This window comes from Passer domesticus, chromosome Z (genome assembly GCF_036417665.1).
Source record: "Passer domesticus isolate bPasDom1 chromosome Z, bPasDom1.hap1, whole genome shotgun sequence".
NCBI classification, from domain to species: Eukaryota; Metazoa; Chordata; class Aves; order Passeriformes; family Passeridae; genus Passer; species Passer domesticus.
The window spans coordinates 78,825,695-78,848,970 of NC_087512.1; the positions used below are offsets into that span (position 1 = coordinate 78,825,695).

Below are 23,276 nucleotides of genomic sequence, written 5' to 3' on the forward strand. Positions count from 1 at the left end.
CTGTGCTCCTTGAACAAGAGGGAATGGCCTGAAGCTGTGCTGGGGGCAGTTAGCTTGGGCATCAGGAGGAATTTCTTCCTAGAACGGGTGCCCAGACACTGGACTGGCTGCCCAGGGACGCAGTGGGAGTTACTACCCCCGGTGGCGCTTAAGGAAAGCACCGCGCCGCGCTCGTGTTGACAGCGTGGTGTCGGGCCGTACGCTGGGCTCCATCACCCCCGCCTGATTTATCCCGCCGTTCTGTAATTCACAGCCACCCCGCCAAACCCCCGCCTGTCCCGGGCAGCGCTGGGCCAGGCCAGGAGGGCCGTGCGGGGTGCCCGTGAGGGCGGCAGGGGACGCGGGGTGCCCGTGAGGGGACGCGGCGCGCGGCTCCCTTTGTCCGGAGCCATGGGCGGGAATCGGGGGCGGGCGGGAACGCGCGCGGGGCGTGGGCGTGGCCCGGAGGGGCGTGGCCTGGGTGGCGCGCCCGGCGGCCGTTGGCGGGTTTTGAATTTAGCCCGCGGCAGAAGGCGGCTCGCGATTGGCCGGCGCGCGGCCACGTGGGCGGGAGGGCCGCGAGCGCGGCCCGGCGGGGCGGGCGCGCGGCCATATTGGATCGGTGCGGAGCCGGCGGAGGAGGAGGAGGGACGGCGGTCGGTCCGTCCGTCCGCGCGTCCGCCTGTCCGTCGCTCCCCGCCCGCTGCAGTCCTCCCCCGCGCTCCCGCTCCCCATGGCCGACCCCACGCCGCCGCGGCCCCGCGGCCTATCCGCCGCCGCGACGCCGCAGAGCCCGACGCGCATCTCCCGCCTGCAGGAGAAGGAGGAGCTGCGGCAGCTGAACGACCGGCTGGCCGTGTACATCGACAAGGTGCGGAGCCTGGAGACGGAGAACAGCGCGCTGCAGCTGCAGGTGACCCAGCGGGAGGAGGTGCGGGGCCGCGAGGTCACCGGGCTCAAGGCGATCTACGAGGCGGAGCTGGCGGACGCGCGGCGGGCGCTGGACGACACGGCGCGGGAGCGCGCCAAGCTGCAGATCGAGCTGGGCAAGCTGCGCGCCGAGCACGAGCAGCTGCTGGGCAGGTGGGCAGCGGGGAGCGGGGAGCGTGCCCCGGGGTGGAGGCGGGCGTGCGGGCGGCAATGAATGAGGGAATGAATGGCGAGGCGCACGGGCAGCGCGGCCGCCGCTCCGCCCCGAGCGCCGCCCCTGCCGGGCGAGCGCCCGCGGGATGCTCCGGGGTGGCTCCCGGAGAGAGCGGGGCAGTTTTGGTTTGGACACGGCAGATATCAGGCAGAGGTTGCTCATGGTGCGGTGAGGCGCTGGGGCAGGTTGCACGGGGAGGCTTTAGCCTTCCTGTGGCTAAAGGAGGCTGGGGAGGGATTTTTGACGAAAGCGCGGAGCGCTAGGCTTTAAACTGAAGAACGGCGGGTCTAGATGGGATGTCGGGAAGAAGTTCTTGGCTGTGAGAGGGGTGATGCCCTGGCACAGGTTGGGGAGGTTGTGGATGCCCCATCCCTGGAAGTGCTCCAGGCCAGGCTTGTGGAGCTCTGAGCGGTCTGCTGTAGTCAGTGGCATCCCTGCCTGTGTCTGGGGACTTCAGAGTCCATTCCAGTCCCTTAGCGCTGTGATTCCATGACTATTCACCTCTCCCTGCGCGGACAGAGGGCTTTCTTTAAGGCTCAGGCTGCTTCGGGATGAAAAATTGAACCTTTCTGAAACAGCTTAACTTCGTAATGTGAAAATACTGTCTAGGTAACACGTGTATCACACTTAAAACCGTACATGGATCACACTTAAAACCAAAGAGAACTGTAATTTCTGTGTGCCCCCCTGGTTGTTCAGATGTTACAAAAGGAGGAATTTGTGTCCATACATCCCCCGGACTGACAGCTTTAGGGCACAGTGCCAAAATCCCTGCTCTAGCCGCGAACTGATTTTGAGACACTAGATTTTGCTTCTTAAACATTCGACTCTATTCAGTTGTTTATTTGGTTCCTTGTTTGTGTTTACCTTCAATTTGATTTTTGTGACTACATTTGTGCTTTAGTCTTGGAATTACAAGGTGTGGCAATATTGGGATGGGGAAGAAACCTCCAGAGTTGTTATTCTTCGTCTGCTACTGTGTCTTAAATGCCCTCTCAGCCCTGATTTTTTTCACGATGAGAAAGATGCTTCATGTGTAACCAACATATTGGTGTTTTCATGCATCTGCAGACATCTCTGATATCTTTTGGACTCTGTTATTTAAAAAGCTAAAGCCGTGAGCTTCTAATTAGTGAGACTGGTTGTTCTTGAGGTTATCTTGGTGCCTTATGAAAGCCTTAAATCAAAGCAGTCACTGACAGTGATAGGGGAAAGCCAGGTGTAGCTGCAGACAGGCACCAACATTACTTGACTCTAAGGTCAAGCCAGGAATTTCCACATCTTAAGTGATTTTATTGAGGAGGAAGCACTCTTGTGGCAGCTTCTGACAAGACTCCATGCGTGGGACTGGGATCTGAATGCAGTCTGCAGTGGATTCCCTTTTTGTGGCTGGAACAAGGGCATTAATAATGTGGACATGGGCATCTGCATATTCTGTCTTGCATTTGCTATGATGGGATACTTGGCAAAAACCTGTTTTGTTGGGGGTGGGGTGTTGATTGCCAAGAACTCCTTGATGGTTTAGTAAAACAAGCACTAAATGCTGTTTGAGGCTCCTGGATTCCACTTGTTTGTGGCTGTTTGGTGGCAGACCTCACCATGGGCGTGCAGTTTCTTAGTCGTCTTTTTGTGTTAAGATGGATATCTTGGGGATATCTAAGCTTATCTGTGATTCTATTTGCAAAGTCTTAAAAAGGAGCAGAGGGGTTTTTCACTTGAACTGGAGCACGCTCCCTCATGGCTTCTTAAAGCTGTTAAGTCACATTATAACCTGACAAAAAAAAATACTCTTAAAAGCACTTTGCACAAGTGTGCTTAGGAGTACTGTAAAGGTTTGCAAGGCAAGATGAGGATGTGTGCTCTCAACAGGATTTTCCTTGCCCTCTCTAAAGCTGAACTGCAGTGTGCCGTAGGCACTGGTTTTAATTTTAAAATTAAAAACTAATTAAAATTAAACCGGCTTTTAATTTTAGTTAAAATTTGAGTATGTAACAAGAGTATCTAACAGAGTCAGTTGTGGGGGGTTGGAAAAAAAGAAAAAAAAATAAAAGTTACGTGGCATGTTTGATTTGTGCTTTAGGTATTCTGGTAGCCATAACATTCAAATTAGTGATGGCTTTGTTTCCTTACAGGGCTGGTGGAGGAGAAATGGCTCTCTGGGTGTTCTGGGTCTTTATCTGAAGCTGGGCACTACCATTCAAGGTCTAGCTGGCCTTCTCGTGTCGTTTGAAGATTTTTGCAGGTGTTATTCTTGTGCAACTCTTTCCTCTGGTTAGCAGGCATCCTTCTTAATTGCTTGACCCATTTTATTCCAGTCATCTTTGTCATTCTTGGTGCCTCAAACTCAAGCTTCTAGATATTCTCAAAGTGCTGTAGTACTTCTCTTATTCTGTCTTTACAAAATTTAAAGGTCCAGTCACCTATTTGTTGGATTTGCCGACTTCAGTGCCATCTGTATGGTGTGATGCACCAGAAAACTTGCTCTGCTTATACTTCTAAACCTTGAGGAAAATTGCATTGTTTTTCTTTAGCTGACACTCCTGTGTATAGCAGACTTGTTGCATGGTATTTTTCTGGAGTGCTTGCCATGCAGTGGGTTCTGCTGTAGCAAAAATATGAAGGTTTCCCTTGATACTTCAAATCTCTAAAGAACTAGTGGGGGAAAAAGTGAGTTTAAAAAAAAATTAGCTTCCCTGTGTCTGTTGTGGGGAGGGGATGGGAAAGTGATACTCATAATTGTGTAGGCAGGAAGTTTGTGATGGGCAGAATGGAGATAAAGGAAAATAAATCTCTGTCTCAAGACTTGGGGAAAAAACTATGTTATTTGAGTTTAGGTATATAGGATTCTTGGAGAGCTCTTGGGAGATGGAGGAGAGGGAGATCTCTCTTCCATAGTTTGAGAAAGAATTGAGAGACAGTACAAATTTTACAGTATTTTCAATTTATTTTCTCATTAGTGATTAGACAAGACTTTACTGTATGCTTTGCCATTGGTGTTGGCTGTTGTAGAGACTTGCCTCTACTTCAGTCTTTTAAATAAAAAGTGTAATTAATTGTGACTGCTGCAATTTTGCAAATCAAGGGCTGTGGAAGACACCAGCAGTAGCTCCACAGAAAAAATGTCTGTGCATATGGATTTCCAGCTGCTGGACTTGCTCATGAACAGTAAAGGTGAAAGGTTGCCTGTAGGTAGCAGGATCTCTGAGTCTCAAAATGTGTGACAGTACAATTAGCAACAAATTATTTTGGTGTAACAACTCCTGTTATTTTTTGGTAAAGTGCACTTCCTACAGTAGAGCAGCATTGCCTTGGCTAGGAGTTCAGATTTCTGCAAATTCCATCTTTCTTGAGAAAAATATTAAATAGACAAGGCATACAAATCAGTGAAGGATGTCATCCTTGGGCATGTCATAATGCCACCATTTAAGCAGCAGGTCCCAATTGCTCCTTGACATCCTACAAGACTGGACAAAGCTTCTGCTTTTGAGGGGAAATGTGTCATGGGTTCATCACTTGCCACAAGTGCACACCAGGGAGAACTGCTGGGCCAGGATGGTGGGGGAAAAAGGTCTCGTGTGTCACTGGAGCAATTAACTCAACAAGGGTGCGCATTGTGAATTTTGGCACAGCTGTGTCACCAAGTCCTGTAGAACAAGGGCCGTTCAGAAAGCCAAGGCTGGCTGCTGTCTTGTGTGGCTCTGCTGATGGGTCAGGTTTCGGCATAGTTTTCCACTGGTGGAAATGGTTTCCAAGATAAAGAAAATTTATTTCGAAGAATGTTTGCAATGGGGTCTTAATTCAGTGTATGGCAGGTCAAAAATCCCTGTCTGGACTTGCCCACATTCTGGTTGGTCGTGTGAGGAAATTGTGTTCTTTAGAAGGTATAAGCTGGTGTTAGCTGCAGTTCATTTAGGAAACCCATTGTTTACATTTGTCTTTGGCAGGCTGGGGTTTCACTGTGGCAGTGTGCCAGTGTTGAGGGACATCTGCTCTCCTGGGAGAGGAGACAGTGTGATCAAAGTAACTTTGAAGGAAATTGTGTGTTTTATTGAAGGTGTTGGTAAAGGGCTTAATCTTCCTTTATTGTCTTCAGGTGTTTTGTCGCATTAATAGCAAATGTAACTGTGTCAAGGAACTAAACTTTAAATATCTAAGAGATAATTTATCTGTCTGTCTGTCTTTGCATCTCCACCTGGCCTTCCTTCCCATCTACACTCTGAAGTACATTTCTGCACTGAGATTAGGCAGTAAAATAAATACCAGGAACAGCTTCCCATCAGCCTGTGGTTTGAATTACTGTGCAAGTGTGTGGCACTGTGCAGCTGGTACCCTGAGCAGCTACACAGGGCCATGTGGTGCTGGTGCAGGCAAAGATGTGACACCTGTTCCAGGCTTTTCCAGGCTGCATTTGTGCTGCAGGGAGCTGGGGAGGTACTATGGAAAAGGAAGCAAAGACTTTGAAATTTTTTTTAGGCATATTTTTGTTATTGTAGGTGATCTTGGAAAGCGAGGCAAAGATTGGAGTCTGTGGAAGTTCAGATCTTTAATCTGAAATCCGTCGCCATTTGGATGTGTACCACAGAGCACCCAGAGAAAAAGTGGGGTGATTAACTGTTGCAAAATAATTCAAGCCACGTAAATGTAAGAATTTACATTCTGAAGTCAGCATGTCTTCTGTGCAGTGTGGAACGTAAATATTTGGTCTCAAATACCTGGACATGTAATGATGACAGGGTAACGGGCAGTGGCTTGATATGTGTTTGTGTGTGTAGTTTCTGCTTAAAATGGGGTTTATGGGGTTCACAAAGGTGACCATGAGCTTCAGGTTGGATTTGTGACTTCAAGCAGGGTCACAGCTGAGCAGTATGTGACCAGAGATGATGTGTTGTTGGTTGCAAACACTGCATTTAAATAAAAAGGGTGACATGAGACAAGTTGAAACCATGTTACATATACTTATTTACAGGAAAGCCAAACTCTGTCCAGTTACTTTTACTTTCTTGTCGGTCTCTATTCAAAAATTTGAATGCTCTTAGGTGCTTCTTAGGTTATTTTAAGTCTCTTTCTTGCAAAATACGGCCTTAGCATTTTGTCTGCTGTGGGGGAAAAATGTGCAAACTGACCGCTAGCTAAATTAAACACAGAAAATTCATTGCTGCAGTTGGGTGTTTTTTTTTATTTTCATATTTCTTTACAAGTGGAGTAGAAAACCAGCCCACTGTGCAGTAAATGAAATTCTATATGGGTCTAAATATAGGTTGCATTATCAGGAATTGCAACACGTGTGTATCTATGTCATGGCTTGGCTGAAAGCCCATGCTTTTTGAGGAGGGTTTGATTAGTGTTGGTAATGCTTAGCTTTGTGATCAGGCTCTTAAGTAGCAGCAAAAAAGAGTGGGTGAGGTGTGGGAGGTGAGAAGAATCTGCTGTAGGCTGGTGGCATCCTGCACTTGGTCAGTTTCAAAGGAAATTTTGAATTACACCTCCCAAGGCCCTGCTGCTGACTGCTTGCCTTGCGTTAGGTGTGTGGTTTGTCTGCCTCCAGATGGTCATTTCATCTAGAAAATTATTTATTTGGGGTCTTTGTTTAGTTGAGGGGTTTTTTTTGGTTTTTTGTATGGCTTTTCTGTTAACTCAGCAAGAAGTTTAAGGAGATGATGGGAAATTCTACGTTGTTGTAAACAATTCCATGGATAAGAAGATCCATCCACTTTGAAGTCAGAAGAGAGAAAACCAAACTGCTTCTTTGAAAAAGATGCAAGTCAGCAATTACTTGTTTGCTTTTATTTTCCTTTCATGAGTCAAACTACTTGAAAAGGAGCATAGTTCTAGGTAATTTCTGAACACTGCAACAGGAAGGTGTTTGAGGTTTTTTCATTTGCTCCATTCAGATGCAGCTTTGGCTCTCTGGGGAGGAAGAAGGCATCTATTGTCAAGAGGCTGGAGTTCTTCCTGGTCAAAATTAATAGGTGTGAGGGTGAAGTATGTGTTGTATACATTAGTGTTTGTTTTTATAAATCACAGAGGCTTTTATGATCTTTCCCTCCTTTCCTGCATTCCCTTTAGGGCTGGGATGACACTGTTGAGTTGCTGAGATTTCATCTGGCTTCCAGCGTTTGAAGTGCTGAGCTCTAGTTTCTGTTTTCTCTCTGAGAATGTGTTCACATGAGCTGTCTCATAGTTAGACAGCTCATGTCACTAACAACTAATAGTGCTTAATTTTAATTCTCCACCCACCCACCGCCCCCCCTGCTGTGGCTTTTGTTGCATTAAATTACAGTGTGGCTTCACAGACAGTCTTGTTGCAAACAAGCCAGAAAGGGCTGATCTAACTGGTAATACTGTTTGTGGTAGAGGTACTACACTGGGTTTTAATCGTGTTGTTGTTGCTAGTCTATTTTATTATAATACCCTATTTTCCTCTGCTGATGCATGGCAAGAATGCTCTTCTCAGCTGCCTTTCAGTCTGTAAATGCATTAAAAAGGTACTTGCATTAAAGTAATTTAAGATCCAAGCAGTTTTAAGGTATACACACACTTTGGATAGTGGCACATTTTGGGGAGTCTCTTTGTTTCAGAGTCCAGAGTAATTTGGGGAGTAGCACACCGTCTAAAACTCTGCAACTTTCTCATTTCAGGGTCTGACTTGGTGGGTTTGGTTTCAGCATGGGAGAAGCAGTTTCTTCATGTTTTGATTAAAGCTTTTTTCCGCAGAAGTGATCAAGCAAGAAATGTCTGCTGTGGACCCTCATGCTCCTAATAGGAGATGGAGAGATTGCGTTTTTTACAGATTGCGTTTTATACCTTCCCTTCCTTCCTTTTCCTCTTCTGCTGCACACCTTCCTTGCATGCTGAAGTTCCAACAGGACTGGTTGGAACAGGAAGGACAGGACAGAACCACTAGGGAACAATGCAGAGAGCTGGAAGCAGGAGTGTCCAAACCCTAAATCCTGTGGGTTTTTTTTCCAAGCAGTGGAAAAAAAGCAGTGGATTGAGCTATGGGTCTGAGGAGTGAAATCCCACTAAGGCAGTGGGGATTGCTGAGCAGGAGGAAGCAGCTGAGTGCAGAAGAGAGTGTTTTTGTGTGTCTGGCCCTGGGATGCCGTGGAGGGGGGAGCAGGTGCTAATCCCACGGGATCGGGATTAACGAGCGCTAAATCTGTTGCGTAAAGCCTGCCATGTGGTGTGGCTGTGGTGCTGAAACCTCCAGACTGCATTCAGTCCCTGCACCCCTCTGTGCATGCACCTCTCCTCAGCATAAGTGCAGGTAATCTTGGGGGAAAAAGGATCTTTTAAAGCTGAGGATGTCTCCTTTTAAAATTGTGCTGATGTCGCATTAGTTCTCATTTTGTCAAGAAGTATTGCTGTTGCATCTTATAAGCTGTGCAGTGACTAAAAAGAGTAGTGGATGTGTTCTGAATCTATCCAGTTCTAATTTAATTTTAATTTATCCAATTTTCTGCACATTATTTTGTTGATTCTGGGGGGTTTTTTTGTTCTTGTTTTTTTAAACGTCTGGAAAGAAAAGCTTAAGAACTGAAGAAGGATATGCCAGCTCTGGTATTATTGAGCCTAAATCTGTCCATTCCTTTAAAAAGTTCATAGTTCAGTTAAGACCGTCTAGGACTTCTGCATGCTACTGCCCTTGACAGACAAATGTGGATATCCCAGGCAGAAAAATAATGAACTCCAAGGCTGTACAACTTGTTACACATTTAGTGGCTGCTTGTGCCATCTAAGGACAGGAAACACTTTGATTCATGATTCGTGAATATGGGTTTCCTTTCTCCTGATTTTGATAGTAGCCTGTTACAGTATTATTTGTGGATAATAAACTTGTGTTTATGGGACATTACTTTTTCCCCCCGTTTGATTTCTCTGTTTGAATATGCTGGTTTAGGAGATAAACACCTAGAAAATGCTTGACTGCTTGTCTAGACACAAAATCCAATTTGAAGGTAATTTGAAAATCTTCTGTGCTTGCCTTCATAAAGAAATCGCCTCTGCACCAGTGTAATTTCTATGATGGCAGATATTGTATAAACAGGATTTGGGTCTGCTTCCTTAGGTCTGTGGAGCTTTGCCGTTTTTGAAGGGTGCTGCCAAAGCACAGTAAATTTAGCTAACACAAAATGGTTTTGACAGGTTTTTCTCAAGTTCAAGATTCAGATTGCTTTATTAGCCACCAACTGTCCTTGGTTTTCTTGCAACCACTTGCTCTGGTTTGTTCCAGCTATGGAAAAAAGGAATCTGACCTCAGTGGAGCCCAGGTCAAACTTCGTGAGTTTGAAGCAGCCCTGAATTCTAAAGAAGCTGCACTGGCCACAGCCCTTGGTGATAAGAAAAGTCTGGAGGGAGAAATTGAAGATTTGAAAGATCAAATTAGAGAGGTGAGAAGGAAAGATGCCTAACCATCAGGTTCTCTTAGTGAGTGAGATGGGTTTCTGTATTATGAGCAGCCAATCTGATAAATTATAACTTTGTAACCAAAAAAAAAGGATGAAAACCTAAGAATTTTAAGAGCTGAGAGAGCTCTTTAAATTGCAGATGCTGAATTAGGAAGGATGGTACTTAGAGGGAAGAAAGCAGGTCAAGACTCAAAGTGCTCTTGACACTTTTCAGAAGTGTTTTGGGGGACAGATTGACTTCACAAGAGCAGATAATAACTGACAAATAAGAGTTTCTCTGCCCTCCTTTTGGTTCTGCATGTTCTGGTGGAACAATGTGGAGGAAAACCTCTTGACCCAGTTTTGTTAGCCTTTGGATTTGTAATCTTGAGCAGCACCACCTCAAGGAGACAAGTTGTGGAGACAAGGAAAGTGGTGTTTTCCATACATTAAAAACTGATTTGTAAGGAAAATTATTGAGTAGCAATTTTAATGCCAGCTACTAATGTGAAATATATAGAACTCGCTTGTATAAGCAACTGCAAAAGTGTGTGTGATATGTAATATTACTGGGGTAAATATTGGGATTTGATTGTGAAGTTGAACCTTAATGTGTAGTTAGCTGTAGTTCTGTGAGGCTTTGGCCATTGTGTGAGTTCTGCTGCATAATTTTTGTGTTGATATTTTTATTTCTTAAAGCTTGAAGTTTCTTTAGCTGCTGCCAAGGACCAGCTTATAAACGAAACCCTGCAGAAAGTGGACCTTGAAAACCGTTGTCAGAGCCTCGTTGAGGACCTGGAATTCCGTAAAAATATGTATGAAGAGGTAAATTTAGCCTTGTGAATTAACATTTTTATAGAGAAGAAGGCAACTGCTGTGGGAAAATCTAGAACAGGAAAATAATTTAGGTTGGGAGGTACCTTTGCAAGTTTTCTGAACTCCTACTCAGGGTTTACCTCTGTTCTAGCATGAAGATTTCTAACTTCCTTTTTCTAGGAAAAATTATTTTAACTCTGAATTCTTGTGGTAAAGTAACTTTATATGTCATGTCGTTTAATCGTAAATTCTGATCATGGTATGCAATGCACATGTCTTTTTTATTAATGAGAAAGTAGGTTAGTAATCTCCCACATAATCCCATTATAAGAAATAAAGTGGAGGGAGACTCAAACAGGTGCTCTGGACCTGCAGTGTTTTTAATTTCAAACCTTTCTAATAGAATGCTTTTGAATAATAGAAACAAAAGTGGATGAATAGTTATCTCTTAGACCTTTTTCTTGCCATCTTCCCTTTCAGCATTTGAGGCTTTCCAGGAGGAACCTTAAAGCAGTAACAAATGTACTTGACCATACTGTCTTTTTTTCCATGTGTGCTTTTACTTGCTAGAAGTATTTTCAGCTTTGCTTCATATTGTTGGAATTGCTTTCTTTCCAGAGAAAGCACAGGCAAGCACACAAGTAAATGGGGAAGGTGGGGGTAACTGTTACTTCACAGTAGATTAATTTGTTGAAGCACAGAAGATAGCTCAAGAAAGGGGGGATGTATTTCTAAAATCTGATGATGCTGAGGTGTATTTGTTGAAAGTTCAGAGAACTCTCAGAAAAAAATGCTGGTGGTATCCTAGCTTTTACTTTAATGACTGGCTATTGCAAAATAAAACTGGGGATACCATTTCTACTGAAAGTTTTATGCCAGAATAATCTGATACTAGAACCTGCATTACTTTCCACTCAGCAGCATAGTCTCCTGAAAATTTTTTTTGTCCTGTATTCACTGAGTGTTGTCGTGTTTTCCTGGCTCTCACAGGAAATCAATGAGACAAGAAGGAAGCATGAAACCCGCCTGGTGGAGGTTGATTCTGGGCGTCAGATTGAGTACGAGCACAAACTGGCCCAGGCCCTCCACGAGATCAGGGAGCAGCACGATGCACAAGTGAAGCTGTACAAACAAGAGCTGGAAGACACTTACCATTCCAAAGTGAGAACATGTTTTCACACAGCTGTTTGATGTACTTTGTTTTTGTTTTGCTTAATAGCATAATTGCTGGCGGCTCGGAGGGGTTTGTTAGGGAGCTGGGTTTGAAATTAGCATGCGTTTGAGTGTGGATTTGCATTTTCACATCTCACTTTGGGAGCAGGTTTAATCCTCATCAGGAACAAAAACAGAAGGGGAGGAGGAAGCACTGTGAAGGTGGTCTGGGGGGGAAAAGTGATTAATGCTGGGATTACTGTGAATTCAAGGGAAGTTTGTGCATTGTTAAGCATGATACTGAACAATGATCTGTGTTTTGTATAAAAATTCATAGTGGGGCTTGCTGAGAAGACAGAGTCCTCTGAGCCTGTGCAAAACATGGGGAAGTTTTACAATGCCCTGTAACTTCTGTTTTTCAGTCATCTAGGCAGAAAGCTGAAATCAGTTATACTTCATCATTTCCTTCCTCTGCTGTTACTCAGCATTTATGTCAGGAGGCACCCTGATGTCTCAACTGAACCTGGTTTCTGTGGCTGTGCTTGTTGCAGCTAGTAAATTTTAAAAGCAAAATGTGATTTCAAATCAGAAAAGTTCATATAAACTGAATTTATTAGCATTGGTTATGGTCTTTTCAGCCTGCATATCTCCAGGCCTTCAATCTGGCTTGGAAAAGATGATTTAAAATACGATCTCTAAATAATAAAATAGCCAATAATGCCAATAATAATGCTAAGAATAAAATAGCCAAAAATGCAACCTCTCATTACTTCCTTGGTGTTTATCAGGTGTACTTCTCTGTATTTTTGAAAACTTAGTTACAAAAAATAAATTGGATTCTTTGCATTATCATCAAGTTCAATAAATCTATGGTGCAGCTCAAGTGTGTGTGGAACTGTTCCACAGGAATGATTTAGTTACTTTATAAAAGTATTCAGGATTGAAGTGATAGAATGAAGCAGTAGTGGCTTAGGGCACTGGTAACAATTTGCTTATATTGCCTGAAAGTTAACAATTTTCCCTCTTTTTAGAGAATTGGTAATTTCAGTTTTGCTTCTTTACTGAGAAGTATTAACTAAACATTTAAGTGTATTAAATAAACTTTGGCCAGCATGGAAACTGAACTTGGTAACTCAGTTTCAGTAAAGTCTACAAGGGAAAGTTTTAATCCTAAAGTAAATATTCAGAGAATTGGAATTCCAGGCAGGGTGGAATCTAACATGGTGTCCACATTTTAGCCCTAAAGAAATAAAAGTTTCAGTGCGTTGGAGCTGCAGAGAGGAACTAGGGTGGCTTAGCGTGGCCTGTGGCTTTTTGGTGATTCATTCCTTCTTCTAGTGAAAGTTCCTTTGAAACTGATGTCTTCACTTTGGTGCCCTGCAGCTGGAGAGTGCCAGGCTGTCCTTGGAGATGAGCAGCTCTGCAGCCAACACCATCAGGGAGCAGCTGAACGAGAGCCGCATGCGCATCGACAGCCTGTCCTCCCACATCACCAGCCTCCAGAAAGAGGTATCCAGTTGTGCCTCCCCAGTCCTGCTATTTACAGATGCTGGGTTTTGCATTAAGGGGCTTTTCTTCCCGTTACATTTGTTGGTTTTTGTATTAAAGGTCTGTCTTGCCCTCAGTTTGTTCAGTGTCGCGACCGGAGTTTGTCTTCTTTCCTCCTGCTCTGTGCTTTCTCAAATTCCTTAATGTCTCCTTTTGACAAACTTTTGTTTTCTTTTCCTGTGCGTAGTATTCTGCTATAGAGCCACTGTTTGAAATGGGGTACATTAACTGGCTTTTCTGAAAGTTTTTGTGGAGAGATGAGGCAATTTTAGACAAATGTTTATGAAATGTTCTTGACACTCTGAGCAGTTTAATAGAGACTGGACCAGCTTAGTGTAGAATTCTACAAAGCAACATTCAAAGCCAGAACTGGAATTTGCAGTCTCTTTTCATCCTAGACCCAGTTTGTAACCAGACATCTAAAAAAACCCAAAACTAATGTTGTCTTGCCCAGGTTAGGAATGTGAGACTGAGTAAAAACATCAAATAACTGTACTTAAGCATCTGTAAGGCAGGATTATGAGCAGAAATTGGTTATTCCTAGATCACAGAGGGCATAGATCACACCCAGAGAAGTGTGACATAATGTATGACAAGTGATATGTTTCAGTACTGGCCTGTTTGTAACACTGTGTGCACTGCAGGGGGAAAATCCAGAGTGAAAATCAGAAGGGTTAGGAGTAGGTTCTACAGGAGGCTTTTGGAGCATGCCACAAAACATTTAAACTTTTTTATTAATATAAAATACTAGTACTGTTTGATCCTTTATGTGATACTTTTTGAATTTTATTTCTTCTGTACAGTAGACTCATAGGACATCAAAATTCAGTGGATTTCCTGTGAAAAATATAAATGTGAGGGATATTATTTCCTAATTTTCCAAATAAATTGGCAGATACTAGTAAGAGTCTTCCTAGTCCTCCTTTTATCTAGTCAAGTTAGTCTCTGGAAAAGATCAGGTGGTAGGATGAATGGGCATGAGGTTCTACAGGAGTTGGCTGGAAAGTTTTGGCCACTTAGATCTTATTTCTGCATTTAGATTACCATAATCTTTTGGGAGTTCAGTCAACAGGTTTTCTTGAGTTAATTGCCTCTGTTCTGCAGAAGTGACAGCTTGGTTCAGAGGACTTGCTTCTGAATTGGCAAAAGTATTGCTAATTTCAGGGCAATCAACTTCAGGGAAAATGAACTTCTATTGTTTTGGTTGTGATTTTCCATCAAAGAAACCATTTTGCTGTGGTTTTGGAGTGTTTTTTTATGGTAGTATTAGTGAAATCAGCCAGGACACTTTTGTTTTCCACTTTACTAGCATTAAGTTAAGCTTTATTTGCTTGGAAATCTTTTTTATTCCTGATGTTGGTCTGGTTTGAGTTGCCAGCTCTGTAGTAGACTCCACTGTGATCTTCCATATGATACAAAACTCCATTTATTAAATTCTATATATGACTCTTAGCATTGACAACCAGTTCTACTGGTCCCTTGTGTCAGACATGGAGACTCCCTTTCCTCTCTGTCTCTGGAATATGTGCTGACTTCCTAAATTTGGATACATGCATAGCAAACTTTGTGATTATGGGGCATTGGTTCCTGTGTCTGCTCCTTAATTTAAAAAAATAATAATTAAATCTCAAGGGGCTGTGAAACAAAGGAAAGCATGCTTATGGAAACCCTAAAGCTGACATAATTTTGGGCTTTCTTTGATAAGCATTCTGTTCTGGATATACAGTTTTAAGATCTGCTGACCTGATGGAATTTTTGAAGCAGGAGACAAATCAGATTTCTTCAAGGAATGCTTATCACCACACTCTGAGCAAGCCTTGGAGGCTTTAAGGATAGGCAGGCAGGTTTGCACTGACAACAACCCCTGTTCCTTTAGGGGAGCTGCCTCCCAGAATTCAGGATTAGCAGCACCAAGGCAAAGCACAAAGCAGACATCTGGAAACTACAGAGCACTGAAACACCTCCAGGGGTGGTGACTCCTCCACCTGCCTCCTTGGGCAGCCCATTCCAATCTCTAACCACCCTTTTGGTGAAGAGATTTGTCCCAGTGTCCAGCCTAAACCTGCCCTGGTGCAGCGTAGGACTGTGTTCCTGTGTCCTGTCTGGCACATGTTAAACACTTAAACTCTTAAACTCAGTTTTTCTTTCCCCGAGTAAATTCAGGGGAAATACAGAGTACAGTAGCATGTTGTCAGACCTCAGAAAAACAAAGCAAAGTAGTTGTTTTCCCAAGGATGTTGCAAGTTTCACTGGAATTTGAGGTGTTTACATTTGTAGTAGGTGAGGTGGAGAGCAGGAAGTTGAACACATGGGTGAGTTTGAACTCAGAAATAAGGGAGGACGTAACTTCTGTGTTTTGAATTCTGTGTTGCCTGAACAGCAGAACCTGTAGAGTCTTGGGTGGGCTTTCCTCTGCACCATCACTGATGTTTTCAATGCTTTTCTTCTAGTCCAGAGCATGGCAGGACAGAGCACAGGAGCTGGAGAGCAGCTTGGCCCAGGAGCAGGAAAACTGCCGCAAAACGCTGGCAGAGAAGGAGAAGGAAATTGCAGAGATAAGAAATCAGATGCAGGAGCAGCTGAGTGACTACGAGCAACTCCTGGATGTTAAACTGGCACTTGACATGGAGATCAATGCATACCGGAAATTGCTGGAGGGTGAAGAGGAGAGGTAGGAAAGGACATGGCAACCAGGTGCTGTCTCTGTTATCTCTGTGCTTTTCTTGCCTCTTTCTCTGTTAAAAAGCAGTTTTTAGTGGTGCTTGACTGCTTTCCAAGGCACTGGTTTTGCCCGCTCCTGTCTGACACAGTTCAAAGTCATGAAGAGACCAAACACTGATTGCCAGACCAGCTCTCAAGAAGGCAGCAAACATCTTTTTTTTTTTTTTCCTTTTCTTTTTTTGGTTTAGATCCAGCAGAGAAGAAGCAATGAATTATCATTTGTATGCCTATTTGGTGCTGTGCTTAATATTCTTCTTCAAAATTAATTGCGGGGTTAATTAATTGTTACCCAGTAGAATAATTTTAATTAAGTCATAGCCATTGTGATTGCCCAGCTCATCAGCCAGCTGCATTTTCCACATCTGGCCTCTTGAGTTCCTCCAGTACTGAGAATTTTCACTTCTGTCATTTAAAGCAGTTTTGTTCTTCACTGTATTCTGAGCTGCTCTCTGCTGATTCCTCTCAACTGTGGGGATGAAACAGCCAAAGCTTTTATGCCACTGTGTTTTTGCATTAATTTCCCACAGTGGCTTAAGTCTTCCTAGGGTTTTTGTTTCTCTATAGTCTTCAACAAATGCACAGAAATGCTTTTATGCTCTTCATGTAGTGGTCCATCAGTATTCTGTGCTGCAGGAACATTAATCAGCTGTTTGACAACATTTTATTTACCCCTTAAGTACTTCAGCCTTCACTTCTTCATGTGACGTGCTCTGTTTACTATGTTGCTGTATAAATCTGTGGGAAGAAGAGGAGATGGAAGGAAGTTTATTTTTTAAAAAAAGGTGGAAAAGTGAAACCAAATCATGGAATCATTAAGGCTGGGAAAGATTTTAATCCAGCTGTTGACCCAACACAGCCGTGGTCATAAACCCAAGTGCCCCAGTGTCCCCAGGTGCCACACCTCCATGTGTTTCCAACACTTCTAGAGATCATGATTCCACCACATCCCCGGGCAAAGCCTGACTGCCTTTTCAGTGAAGAAATTCCTCCTGGTACCCAGTGTACACCATCCCATATGTCCCAGCTTCAGCTGTTTCCTCTCACTCTGTCCCGCATTACCCCCAAGGGCACCCCGGCCCCCAGCTCTCTTCACCCTCCTGCCAGGGAGTTGTGGAGAGCAAGGAGGTCCCTCCCTGAGCTTCCCTTTCCCTGATGGGATGTGTGTGTGTGTTTTCTCCCTTGCCCACGCCAGGCTGAAGCTGTCCCCCAGCCCCTCCTCCCGGGTGACCGTCTCGCGCGCCTCGTCCAGCCGCAGCGTCCGCATGGCCGGCGGCAAGAGGAAGAGGATTGATGTGGAAGAATCCGAAGCCAGCAGCAGCGTGACCATTTCCCACTCTGCCTCTGCCACGGGGAACGTGTCTATCGAGGAGATAGACGTGGATGGGAAGTTCATCCGCTTGAAGAACACCTCTGAGCAGGTTTGGAAGTGCCTACATGTGTCGTGAGTTGAGACGCCGGGGCGTCCTCGGCACCCTCACAGCTCCCAGGCTTCACTTTGACCCCCAAGCTCGTGGCATTAAGGAGCTGGTGTGTCTCAAAGAAAGCTTTCACACACTGGTCTGGATTGATGGTGACTTTTCCCCAAGGATTTTTGGTGCTTTTGTTTTGCTGCAAGGTGGCCCGTCCCCCAAATCGTTACCTTGCACTTCTGCGTTCTGCCTTGCAAGTAATGCACCTGCAAAGCTTTACAGATGACATTGTTCCTGATAAGAAATGCTGCAAGCGGACACTAGGCTGCTTTAGAAGCCTTTTCAGCACTTTCTCTGCCTTAAAAAGGCTCAAAATAAATAAATAGAGATGCAGAATAAAGGTCTAGATGAAATTAACTGCCAGTGTCCCTTGTATCTGCATAGAGCTTTCCTAAATCACAGGTTTTTTCTTTCCTTGGCTGCACCCACAATTTTATGAGCCCTCAATCCCCATACCAAAGCCACTGTTGCAGTGACTACTGAGATTATATGACTCTCTGAATAGGTTAGAATTTGCATTGGGAGGGTACACATATCTACACAAATGAAGAACCCTTTGACAAATAATAATCACTTCCTTATTTTGCCCTTAAAATGATGCTGTTACATGCAGTATATTTATTTCCCTCCTTTGTCTTCACTAAAGGCAGCTTGTTGTGATGAGCTAGCCTGGTTCCAAGTGTCCCAGTCCCCTCCAATCAGTGAGGATATGGACAGGCTCCTCCAGTGCCAGTGATAATGTGGGTTTTAATTACCTGTAATTACCACACCTGGGGAGCAATGGTTTTGTTTTGTGAATTCAAGAAACCTTGACATTTCTCTTGGTCTAGACACTTCAGTCTGTAGATGACTCAATTCAGCCAGATCAAAAACTTTCTGGTGAGTCAGATCCTGCCTTTTTTTTTTTTTTTTTACCTTGAGAGGGTTTTTTTTGAGCTTCCCCCACACATGTACTTTTTAAACTCCATATACTTGTTTTCCCTCCACCTTTAATTTCTTTGCACATCCATTGTTTCATAAAGAAGGAGAAGCATCAGTTTTGTTCCCAGTAACCATGGTGGTTCATGTTTTTAGCACTTTTCTAGGGGGTCTAGATTTGAGCAGCTACCTGTAGTGCAGTGTAGTAAACTGTACTTGGAGAATATTCATGAGTGTTTTGACAGTTTATATAAATAAATAGATTTTAAAAATTTATAAAATCCTCTCTCAGTATGGGATGTTTTGGTGCAATGACAAACTGAATGTCAGTATCCATTGAAATCTATGTGATTGTTTATTTTAGATAATTTTAACTGACAGTGGCAACTCTTGAACGATCAGCACCTCTGTTAGTGGGATAGTTGAAAAAATGCTTTTTTTGAATTTAGAACTCTTGTTTTGAATTTAAAAAACACCTACTCTTGTTTTGAAGCAGTCATTCTGTAAAGATGAATTTTATATGATTTGTTAATGCCTTTCAAGTAGATGATAGGAAAAAAAATAATGTAGGGATTATGTGGTGGCAAGTGTGCATATGTAAAAATATTTCAAGAATACTAACAGCAATATTTTGTTTTCTAGGAAGCCTGCTTGCCATTCTGTGCTTCAAAACACAATAAATTTTTGTAAGGGGATTTTAATACTTAATACCTATTACTAATATGTATTTCTCTGGACCAAGTGATAACAAAACTGATGCAAATCATAAACATTAGTTAAGTTAACATCAAAACTCAAAAGCAGGATGTATTAAGCTTTAACTTCAAATAAGAGGTAAGATAAATTTACCTAAAATTATTCTAATTCCATGCTGAAGATCAAGTGATAATAAACCCCTTCAGTTAAAGTTTTATGTGTGTCACAACCTTAAAGAAAAAACTACATGCACAGCAGAAAACTGCATGCTGGTGGAAATACTATTTTCTTTTTTTTCCTCTCCCTTTTTTTAGGATCAACCTATGGGAGGTTGGGAGATGATCCGAAAAATAGGAGACACTTCTGCAAGTTACAGATATACCTCAAGATATGTACTAAAGGCAGGCCAGACTGTTACAGTAAGTTGTCAAGTTTTCCCTTGTAATGCACTTCAGGCCAGCTTCTGTGGGTCAAAAAGACAAAAAGGATTTCTAGTGTTTATATGTTTTCAGGAAGTTATCACTTGTGTTTGTGTTGGGCATTCATTGTGTCAGTTGCTGGGATAATTAATAGAGAGATCTTTTTCAGAATTTTCTGCATGAAGCACTGATTTTCACCATGTACAGGTGAAAATTTTACATCATATTACACATTATAAAGCCCCTGCATTAAAAACACGTCTGTTTTATTGCACAAAATTTTGGAAGATGCTTGGTCTTCCTCACTGGAAGGGATTCACAGCATCACTTAAATGAAATACTACATTAACTGAATTTGGAAATGTGGTAGGACTGGCAAAAAATGTTCCTGTGTGACTTCTGTTGTCAGATCTGGGCTGCAAATGCTGGAGTAACTGCGAGCCCTCCCACTGACCTCATCTGGAAGAACCAGAATTCCTGGGGCACCGGTGAAGATGTGAAAGTTGTGCTGAAAAATTCTCAGGGAGAGGTAAAGCACCTCAGATCTGTGTGAGCTTTTTTCTGTGCTGGCATCACCTGCAAGGATTCAGATTAGGGCTCCATACAGGAATGTCCTGTAGTGTTGTTTTCTTTTTTTTTGGTAAAGTTTTCTCCTTTTGGAGAACTAGCTGCAGTTTAGAAATGCCTCTACTGAGCCCTGTGATTTTTTTTTTTTTTCCCTCTGTATTGAGTCTAAATAGTGAAAAAATTACTTGTTCAGGCATCTCCCTCATGGCAAGAGTTGGGCAGTGCCTTAGAATATGCCTTGAAAAGAAAGTTTTGATAAACTCCTGAGTGATTTGTCTTCTAAATCAGCTTTCTTTAGGCCTATGGGCTTATGAGGAGTAGGAAATCCCACAGTGAAAATCCATGTGAAGCAGTGAGGGGTTAGTAAAACTTGGGGTGGGATAGTTACTGTGATATGCTGCAAATGAAAGAAAATATATAAATATATATTAAAAAAACAGGTTTTGGAAGAACCTGATGACTGTGTTGTCAGAAACAGTCCTTTTAATCATTAAGATATTTAAAACTAAGCTGTTTATGATCAACAATACTTGAGAAGTATACAGACAAAATGAGTAAAAGTAGTTTTCCTAGCAGCTGGAGCTTTCATTTCTCAAAAGTCTGAAGGAGGTGAGAAACAGGAGATTATTTTGGGGTTTTTTTGAAGAGTTCAAGTCTTAAATCTGTCTTGCAGGAGGTTGCTCAGAGAAGCACTGTGTTCAAAACAACAGCACGTAAAGGGGAAGATGAGGAAGTTGAGGAAGAAGTAGCTGAAGCTCTGGATGAGGAAGACATTTACCGTCAGCAGGTATTTTTTTTTTTTTAGGGTTAACAAGGTTATTTACATTGAAAAAATGGAGATAGAAGTGATGAATTATTTTTTAAAAATCTGAAAATTGAGTGTGGATGTTCTTTTATTTATTTTAATAAGTAATTAAGGAAAGCATGGAGCTGTCTTATTGAAAACATTGCCTAATATATATCCTCTTGCAGAGAAGTACATTTTTTACAGTTTAAGATATGGTGATTTTTTTTTTTCCCTTAAATTCTGTTCCTTGTAAGATTCCCCCCCATGCCAGTTGTTTATAATGAAGCTTGGCTCAAGAAGGTAAATTTACTGAAAGTTTTCAAAATTTAAATCTCTATCTCTGATAGAGAAAATCATGTTAGTGTCTTATACTCACATATTTTCTCTGATAGAGATAATTTGAGATTTGAAAACTCTTTGAGAGAAAATGTGCCTGGCATACTGAAAATGAAGTTTTGAAAACCAAAAAAAAATTTAAAAAAGGACTCTGTTGGAAATCAGCGATGTTAGAATTATTATATAAAATCTCTCAAGGTTGTTGTTTATGCTCCCTGATATGACAATTACTTTTATTTTTCTGATACCTGTCCTCTATTACTCCTCAATAAGAAAGGACATGTATCATTGTTTTAATTCCAGGCTAAAACAGGTTGTACAGCTTTGCTGACTCTTGTTTGTACCATGCCAGGCCAATAATTTCATATATTATGAAATATATGTATATACATGCATACATATATACATATATATGTATTTCATATGTATATATATGTATGTACATACATATGTATTTCATATGTATATATATGTATGTACATACATATATATTTCATATGTATATATAAACGCAATTATATATTAAATATAATAACATTTAAATATACAATTGTTTAAATATATAATTGATTATATGTAAATATGTAAGTAATGTATGTTTGATAGATAATTAATCTATAATTCCCATAAAATTTATATATACTTAAAAGTATATATTAAAAAGCACAGTAGATTAATTTGAGTAGAAAAGCATTTTGAACATTTTGCTGCTGGGTGGTTTGTTGGATTTTTTGGGGTTTTTTTTCTGGTCTTTTTTTTTTGTTTTAAATGGTTTTCCCTGTTCACTACAGGCAGAGCAAAGAGCAGCCAACAGAAGCTGTGTGGTCATGTGAAATTCCAGCCACTCCAGGCTCCTCCAGCCGTGGTAATCCCTGCCTGCAGAACAGAGCCTTCTGAGAAGCACAACCTTATTTTCCTGTCTGTGAATTTTTAAAGCTGCGAGTCTGATGGCCTTAAATTTCCTCTGCCACTGAAGGAAGGATCAAAAAAAAAAAGAAAAAAAGAAAAAGGAAGGTTTGTCACAAGCATCTCGGTTTCCTTGCAGGATGTGAGGTGGTAGCTCCTGACAAGGAGGATTTACCTGATGCTCCTGTGTCTCTCTCAGATTTATACACCAGTCTCTCTTCATTGAAACCTTGCTGGAGTAGGAATATTCCAGTGTGTTTTGGGGATCGATTTTTTTTAGACTATACCACTCTAGACTAGTTGCTACGAACCTCTTTGTAATTAGGTGCTGTTGGGGATTGGTTTAGAGTTCTTGATTCTGGAAGAGGATTCATGTTACACCTTGTAGTTGTGTTGTTAAGATAGTGTTACCAGCTTAAATTTTCTCATGTGTTTTTTTTCTAACAAATTAGGAAGCTGTTTGAATATGGATTGCCTTACTTGTTTACAATTTTTAGTAACAAAACAAAGTCTCTAGACGTCTAGTCTACATTTGTATGGGAAACAGTTGTAATTTTGCCAATGTTGAAAGTTTTTCTGTCCTTTTCACATTATTCCAATGTCTGAAAAACATTTTAATAAAGTATGTCTGTGCTACAGAGTAAAGTTTTTGGAATTTGTTTCTTCCTAGAACTGAGCTAAAAGTTGAATGAGCATTGAATCCTTGAAATTAATGGGCTTTGAAGCTGAAGAAACATCCATTAAATGGAACAGTGGCATTTGAGGTGCAAAGATTCCTTCTGAATAATGACTGATACTGCTTCACATTTGGAAAATCAATTCTTTAAAGCTTTATTCACACTCTGTTGCATTTGTGCTCATGTTGGCTCATGGTTCTGTCCTCACTGGACTGGCTTTTACTGCATCCTGCAGGTGCCAGGCTAAGCAATGTGAGCAAGCACAGTAACATAAAGAGAAATTCAGAAGTGATATAAAATACTTACCTTTGACAAAACGTGAATTTACTGTTTCAAATGCACAGCCAGAATTTTGGAAACTGATTATATATATTTTTTTTAATTGACTGAACTTTTCATGGCAAAATTAAGATTTTTTTTGCGTGTGTTTCACCTTGGATGAGCCCTTTTCTGGTGGCATTTCAACCATGTGTCAGCAGAAGGTAGAAGGGAAAGGGTTGATGTACAAATCTGAAGTTATGGTAGGAACCTTCCTGCATGGTCAAATTCTTGTTTATAGCTTTTGTAGAGCCTGTTCTTCGATGGCAATGGGAGAAATGCAGATTTTAGAATAATTTTTCTTTTTTTCTTTGCTGTGGCAGGAATCACTGTAAATTAGAAGAAGGGAATGTTGGGAAACACAGCTGTGAAACATGCTGCCACAAGGTGGAGATCTTGTTTTGCTTGGTTTTTTTCTTAATACTTACACAGCAGC

At 42.0% G+C, this 23,276-nt stretch overlaps 1 protein-coding gene across 1 annotated transcript; it reads left to right on the top strand.

The window, feature by feature from the left end:
* Window positions 1–541: 541 nt before the first annotated feature.
* On the top strand, window positions 542–22,490 carry LMNB1 (lamin B1). Its single transcript, XM_064403543.1, has 11 exons — window positions 542–1,062; window positions 9,357–9,513; window positions 10,210–10,335; window positions 11,317–11,487; window positions 12,862–12,987; window positions 15,477–15,697; window positions 16,940–17,165; window positions 19,145–19,249; window positions 19,659–19,778; window positions 20,490–20,603; window positions 21,731–22,490. The coding sequence occupies exons 1-11, from the start codon at window positions 713–715 to the stop codon at window positions 21,770–21,772; spliced, it is 1,758 nt and encodes a 585-aa protein (XP_064259613.1). The 5' UTR covers window positions 542–712; the 3' UTR covers window positions 21,773–22,490.
* The last annotated feature ends 786 nt before the right edge of the window (window positions 22,491–23,276 follow it).